Source organism: Mandrillus leucophaeus, unplaced genomic scaffold, assembly GCF_000951045.1.
Source record: "Mandrillus leucophaeus isolate KB7577 unplaced genomic scaffold, Mleu.le_1.0 Scaffold6, whole genome shotgun sequence".
Classification (NCBI taxonomy): domain Eukaryota; kingdom Metazoa; phylum Chordata; class Mammalia; order Primates; family Cercopithecidae; genus Mandrillus; species Mandrillus leucophaeus.
The window spans coordinates 4294273-4301864 of record NW_012106474.1 but is presented as its reverse complement, the minus strand read 5'-3'; the positions used below and the strand labels follow the sequence as shown (position 1 = coordinate 4301864).

General features: G+C 51.2%; 1 protein-coding gene across 3 annotated transcripts in view; it reads left to right on the top strand.

Annotated features, from left to right (window-relative positions):
• Window positions 1-7592, top strand: part of UNC93A (unc-93 homolog A (C. elegans)) — a 67908-nt gene that overhangs the window by 52593 nt on the left and 7723 nt on the right. For all 3 annotated transcript variants that reach the window (XM_011999621.1, XM_011999622.1, XM_011999620.1), the window contains one exon: window positions 233-364. In XM_011999621.1, coding sequence (XP_011855011.1) covers window positions 233-364 — 132 coding nt within the window. The remainder of the gene's footprint in view (window positions 1-232; window positions 365-7592) is intronic.

Genomic DNA, 7592 nt, shown 5'->3' with positions numbered 1-7592 from the left:
AAGGTTGAGATGGTTGAGACGATTGAGATGGTTGAGAAGGTTCCAGAGGATGCTTGAGAAGGTTGAGATGGTTGAGACGATTGAGATGGTTGAGACGGTTCCAGTGGACAGTTCCAGGGGACGGTTCCAGAGGACGGTTGAGACAGTTGCTCTAGTGCTGACCCACCTACGGGCCCCTCCAGGCCATGATGATGACCCTCATTGCCTGGCGGTTTCCTCTCTGCACCCCCAGGCACGGTGACCCATCTGTCCTGTATGATCGCCCTCCTGCTGTGGAGACCTGGTGCTGACCAGCTGGCGGTGTTCTTCGTATTCTCAGGCCTGTGGGGCATGGCAGATGCTGTCTGGCAGACACAGAACAACGGTGAGTCCCCAGCCCAGGCCCCTTCCTGGCAGCAGGGGGGCAGTCCCTGGCCAAGGCAACTGTGGGGGCTCATTAGCTGCCAATGGGCCAGAGCCAGGAGAGGTGAGTTGGGAGAGATGGGAGGGCCAAGAGGGCTGTGATGTCGCCTCTGGGTCTGATGTATTTTCTCTGAGCATTTATTCAGATTCATGATGCAAAAGTGGAAAACCACCCGGGGTTCTTTCTGGGCACCATTCCCTTGGGATGATGTGGTTTTGCTTAAGTCAGGTCGCCCATCCGAGCCTGGGTGCGAGACTGTCTACCCCTAGGACAGCAGTCTCTTCATGACTGAAAACCTTCATTCAGACGTGCTTGTGATCAGAGGCACCCTCTCCGCGTCCCTGGGCCTGGGGTGTAAACACGCAGGGCCATCCAAGGAGCCCTGGGCGATGGGAGGTGGGAGTGTGAACCAAGGAGCCCATGGAAGATGGGAGGTGGCGGTGTGAACCACAAGCCTCACATGTCACAGGTCACTAGGGTCAGTGTCTGTGGAGGGGGCTTTGGGGCTTCCTGGGCAGTGGCGGGTTTTCTGTGAGCAGGTGGGGACCCTGTGTATATCGGGGAGCAGGGGAGGCCAGGGTGGGCTTCGTCCTAGAGACCACATCTGCGTCACGTCTAGGCTGACCGCTGTCCAGATGGGGTGGGGTGCAGGAGGAACCAGGGCAGGAGGCGGCGGGGGGCTCCAAGGCCTTGCTGGGGCTGGGGTCCCCGAGAAGGCGGCCTAGGGGGAGTGCAGAGGGGTGGGGTGGAGTGGCCATTCGGGTCCCCATGTGTGGGGCCAGCATGCGGGGGAGGGTCAGATGCGCCTGGGTCACTGGAAGCAGCAGAAAGCGCTGACACCCAGGAGTGACTGGGAGCTATGTGGAGTCTGTACCGTGTCACAACAATCAATTCCAAAAGGCAGGTGACAAGGTCCAAGGTGCGGTCCTAGGGGGAGCCGGGAAGCCTGGTTGTCAGATGGAAGGTGATATCCCGTGATGATGGCAGGAGCCAAATGCCAAAGTCCTCACAGAATAGGGTGGCCTGGCCAGGAGGTCAGGCAGAACAGTGAGGGCACAGGTGGGAGAGGAACAGGAGCCAAGGAGGAGCCAGGGAGGAAGGGGCCCCAGGCTCAGGCAGCGGCACCAGAGAGGTTCCAGAGAGGCCTGAGGGCAGGCGAACTGGGAGGGGACGCCGCAGTTGCACCTGTTATTCCAGCTACTCAGGAGGCTGAGGCAGGAGAATCCCTTGAACTCCGGAGCAGAGGTCACAGTGAGCCAAGATTGTACCACTGCACTCGTGCCAGGCTCTGCTGAGCTCCGAGGTGCTTTGTGCTGGCTGGTCGTGTTTTCCACAAGGAGACGTGTGAGAGGGTTTTGGAGGAAGGTCACTAGGAAGAGAAGGAAGCTGGGTCAGTGTGTGTGGCCACTGGTTGGAGGGTGTGCGTTCTGGGTGGTGTTGAAAATAACACAGATGAGGGCTTGGGGTAGGAACCCTGAGTTTCCCCAAAACCCCATCTAAGGCCCCGAGGGGTGTCAGAGGCCCAAAGAGGCAAGACTGCGTGTCTAAGAGATGCCGATGAGGCAAGATGAAGGGTCCTCTTGGAGGTGAGCGTGGCTCACATGAGACCCTCTTCCCTCCAGGAGAGACGTCACCATTCTGCCTTTATCTGGCAAACACTCGGGCCTTAGAAAATGGAAAAAGCAAACCCACGAAGGAAGTACAGGCCAATGTTTCTGAGATGACGGACCTGGCTGCTGTCCCGCACTGAGGATAAAGAGCACATGTGACCTCAGATCACGGACCGAACACTCCAGCCACGTCCTTTCTGTCTTCCTGGTGGGTTGCCATCCACAGGACAGCTGAGAACCATCTTTGAACAAAACCTCACGGTTGGATTTAAGGAGCCGTGTTTCACAGTCCTTTCTGCTGCCCCAGGAATGCAGGTGGACGTAGTGAAGCTCTTCACCAAAATGAGTGTGTGCTTGGCCCAGCGCCATGCTCTGGCTTGTCGGGATCAAGGCCAGGAGGCTGGAAGGGGTAGACTGGACCCGAGGCCAGGCCAGGGCATTGCTTAACAGAACAAATACTGATTTAATGGAGGGGAGCAAACAGCAGCTCACTTTGGTATTTTTGGCAGTGCAGAATTATAAGCTAGCGGCGTGTCATGTCGCCTGCAGGGCTCCTAGCTACGTTACCAATAAGCATCACACAGCATTTGTTTAAACCGTCCCCTGGACGTGTGGCAGAGCCAGTGTTTTATGGAGCTCCCCAAATGCACATCCCATTACCAGAAGTGCACAGTGACTTACCTGAACTTACTTGATTTAAAAATGTATTTACACATTAAATTAAAAGAAAAACACTGGGACAAATATCCCCACAATATTTCATAAGATAATTCTCTAAATGCTCCCAATGAATGTGATCATTCATATCTGGTTTTTGTTCTTCCTGAGCTATGTGAATAGTGGACTTAACTCTCCTTTTCCTTATATGGACACACGGTACTCTCAGGGAAGGTCTTGTTGAACTGTGCAAACAAAGTTACCTAAGGACAAAGAGTATGAATGTCCAAGTCCAGTGAATGACTGGAATAAAGACTCCTTTTAACAAGGGATGCTAATTTAAATTGAAATTATTTATGTCTTTCTGTACAGGAAAAAGTAATTTTTTTCAAAAATAAACCAAATTGGCCAGGTGTGGTGGCTCACTCCTGTAATCCCACCACTTTGGGAGGCTGAGCCAGGCAGATCACTTGAGCTCAGGAGTTCGAGACCAGCCTGGTCAACATGGTAAAACCTCATCTCTACTAAAAATACAAAAATTAGCCCGGCGTGGTGGCACATGCCTGTAGTCTCAGCTACTAGGGAGGCTGAAGCTGGAGAATCACTTGAACCCAGGAGGCAGAGGTTGCAGTGAACTGAGATCACGTCATTGCACTGCAGCCTGGGTGACAGAGCAAGACTCTGTCTCACAAAAAAAAAAATGTTGGGGAAAATATTTTCACATACTTGAGAAGCTTCTGTGGACTTTACTCTAGCAATCGTCATGTGCGAGTGGCATTTTAGTACCACGTTCGTGCACTCCTGGCAGGCTGGCTCTCCATGCAGCACAGCACACACACAAGGTCTCTGTTCTTTATTTTTTGAAAAAAATGGAAATTTTATGTAGCTTTGGCTACATCTCAAAAACAGCTCTTTCTCATTTTTGTTTTTCTAAATAGCAAGTTAGATTTCTAATCCTATTCTCCCCAAATGTGTGCTTTCTTTTAAGAACATATGTGGGCCACATGTGTTCATAATTAACGACACTGAATAAAACTCAATGAACTCTGTCCTCACCTTTCAGTCATCACTGCTCAATTTAAAGACGGGTCCTTACAGTCTCCCACTTACAAGCAGATCAGAGGACTTCACCATTTGAGCCTCTACTTCCTGGGCCAGAATTGAGGATCCCCGGCTCACTGTCCCACTGGGCTCCAGCAATCCCCCTGCCTCTGCAAGGGGAGATCTGTGCCAGGCACTCCTCTCTGCTTATTCCCTCTGACAGCTAATGAAAGATGGGTATGGTTGCCAGGGCAACCCTTCCTCACCAATGCACTGCCATGAAGATACGGAATGTCTAGTCTAAAAATACTCTTTTGCTCTGTTGGCTGTTTTCAGGCTGATAAACTCAGAAAATATGACTTCTTCAATGCCCTATTCACTTAACCTGTCTTCTCTGACCAAACAAGATTGCTGAACTTCTCATCCCCATCCCAGTGTTTGAGGACAGGAGCCACATCCCGGTCTCTTTAACCCTGGGCCCCCTGGGAAGAGGAGGCTGACAGGCCAGGTTGAGAGCAATGCTTTGTCTTTTTAAATACATTTTTTATTTTGCAATAGTTTTAGATTTACAGAAAAGTTGCAAATGCAGTATAGAGAGTCCCCTTGCAAGGTACCAACCTATAGACCCAACGCATTTACCCCATAGGCCCTGTGCCTGCTTCTCCAAACGCTGAGCATCTCCCACAGCCACGGCACATTGGTACAGCTCCGAAGTAACGCTGCCATGTGACAGTTAGTGGAGGGACAGCCTTTATTCGGGTTCCTCCAAGTTTCCCACGAACGTTCTTTTATCTGTGCCAGGATCCTGTCCTGGACTCCCTGTTGGACTCAGTCATTGTATCTTCTGGCTGCTCTGTGGCAGCTTTTCATTTTCCTTGTTTTTCATGACCTGGACCCTTTGGAAGAGCACTGTAGTTTGTAGGCTGTCCCTTAACTTTGGTTTGTTTGCTGTTTTCTCATGATTAGGCTGGGGCTGAGGGTTTGGGGAGGACAACCGCCTGGTGAGGCGCTTCCCTGGGATACAGAAGAGGGACAGGCCTCCTCACCAGCGATGTTAACCTTGATCCCGTGGGTACCGTGGTGCCAGCCACATCTCTCCACTGCAAACTCTCCACCTTCCCTTTCCACATGCGGTTCTGCAGGAGCGAGTGCCCAGGGAGCCAGCAGTCAAGGAGAGAGCAGCTAATCTCCACCCTGAGGAACGTCTATGTGTACACTGTAATTCTTCCACAAAAAATACCTGTCCCTTCTGCCCGATGTATTTGCTGACTCAATCATTGAGCTGCATCAGCATGGGCTCGTATATTTACTTTGCACTTTGGGTCACCATCCAACGCCACATTATTTCTTTATTAAGGTGGACAGTAGGCCGTGGGGCTTATTCTGGCCCCCACTGCGTAGCTGTCACTCCTTTCTCTGGCAGCCAGAAGGCTGGTTCCCACCAGGTATGACCGCTTCCTTGTGTGTTCAATCTTGTACATGCGTACAGTTATTTCAGGATTGTTGAAATACCGTTTTCAGTCTGCTTTCCTTTCTAAAAAATGTCTTTCCCCACTATGTCCTTAGCTGTGGGTAGTTCCATGCAATTCGAAACAATAAATGCATTGCTTTCTTTATGTTTAGATTAAAATAGGAACCACATCTTGAGTAATTCCCTGAAAAGCCTGACTTTAATTATCTCTGGTGTTGGCCTCTCCTCCCCTAGACTGGTCTAATGTCATTCACACATGTGGCTTCCCCTTCCCCGAGTGGGGCAAACGGTTTCCCCTGATTCTTCCTCTGTGTTTCTTAAAGGCAGTTCCGGCGGTATCATCTGGGTCCTTGGCATCTCCCTCTGTAGGCGTGGACCCTGCTTCTGTGGGTAGAGATGTGTTAGGAGACAGGTGGGAGTGATGGTGTCACCTCTGTCTGGGGCCACTCCCGTCTTATTCGGCCTCCTCAGTTCTGTTTTGTGGCCAGGGGACAGCCCACTTTCCAGCCACCTTCTGGGTCCCAGATCCTCCATGCTGGGGGCTCCTCCTGTCTCCCAAACACATCTAGGCGATTTTGAACACAAGTATGTGAGCCAGCAGACAGTCTAGCTCTTTCTCTCTTTGTTGTGGATCTCCTCTCTACGTTCAGATTTTGGAACCAGAGTCAGCGAATGTCAAGTTCTTCATGTGACATGTGAGGCATTAAGGGCCCGGAAAGTTTACGTTTATGGAAAAACTCAGAGGGCTGAGGAGAACACGGCTACTTATGAAGAAGCTGAGTTGGCCTTGAACCAACCAGAACTTGATGAAGGGAGACTATGGGGGAGCGGGGTGAGGCCCTTTACTTGGAGGACAGTGATTTCTAATCATGGCAGCACAATATAAATTTCATCTTGAAATGCTTGAATGACATCAACCCATATTCCCAAAAAGCTTAAAATTAGAGTTGCCTGTGTTACTAGAATATTTATAATCTGGGTCCATTGGCTTTGGTTTTGCGACCTGCCCAGGGTGCAGCTGGGAGCTTTTAGCCACAGAACATAGCAAGATCTACCACTTATAGCCATGGTGTCTCAACTTGGATTTTCTTCCCTAGAACCTTGGTTTTGGATCCAGTGCTAAGAGTCACCCTCAAAAAACAGGCAAGAGGTGTTTAGAATAGTCTCAGAAGCCAACTAAATCTAAACTTGGTTATTCAATTCTCTTCGGTCATTACTTTTATTAAGGTGGACAGTGTGCAGACTGTGGGACGAGAAGGGTGCCTTGTCCTGAGGGTTCCAAAGAACTTCTTGTTTCCCGAACATTCCTAAGCTGTTTACAATGTGAATCTTAGGGCAAGGGCTGTAGACAAGGTACTACCCTGCTGTAAGCGCATCTGCATTGGTCTTCGGCAGTAGAGGAACATTCACGATATGAGTTGTTTTGTATAAAACCAGCTGACAAACCCTGGGGCGAGCTGCTTTTCATCACTTTCTTTAAATCCAGAGGAAAAAAAAGCACCCCTTTGGATGGGAGTGGAAGGTCCCTGGAAGGTCCCTGGGGTCAAGTTCACGGACATCTGTAACATTGCTGTGGAAATGAGCAGGCTGGCCGCAGGAAGGACAGCGCCTGTGTTCCTGGGTGTTTATCTGGACACTTTCCTTCTTGGAGGGAATCCCTCTCTCAGTGACATCATCTGTTGCCTGGGAGGGACAGGGCCTCGTCCCTCCCAGGCCATCCCAGGGTGGCTGCTGGGGACGGTGGCTTCAAAGACTGTGTTTCACAGCCCTTGTCATTGCCCTCCCTGGAGCCACACAGCCAGGCAGGCGCCCTCCCAAACACAGCGGTGCTGGGCCTCCCCGAACACGGTATCATCTCCAGCACTAAGGAGGGGTGGGTAGAGCGAATCTTCAGGAAGACGGTTCTCTCCGCACTCAGTGTGTATCTTGTGCTGAACCAGGTCCCATGGAGTTTACAAAATTAAACACCATCCTCCCTGCCTCAAGGACCCCAGCGCTGGCAGGTCTGGAATCCTCCTGGGGAACCACATGCTTCTGCCCCTGGTTTCAGGCCCTGCTGCCTGCAGTTAAGGTCACAGCACACCCTGCCCCACCGAAGCTCAGGCTGCCTCTGTCCCTGCACCTGTCCCTGCCCCTCACCTGCCCACTTGGCTTCAGCCTGTGGAGGGTTTTCCTGGGTCTCTGTGGCCAGCAGCCTGGGCGGAGCCCCAAAGGGGCCGCTGTGTTTAAATCACAAGCAGGAAAATCCTGGGGCTCAAAAATCACTAAGCTAAAGGGAAAAGTCAAGCTGGGATCTGCTTGGGGCCAACCTGCCTGCCATTCTATTCAAAGTCATCCCTCTGCTCACTGAGAGAAATGCAGATCTGATTGTCTCCTTTGGAGAGGCCATCAGAAACTCAGAAGAATGCGA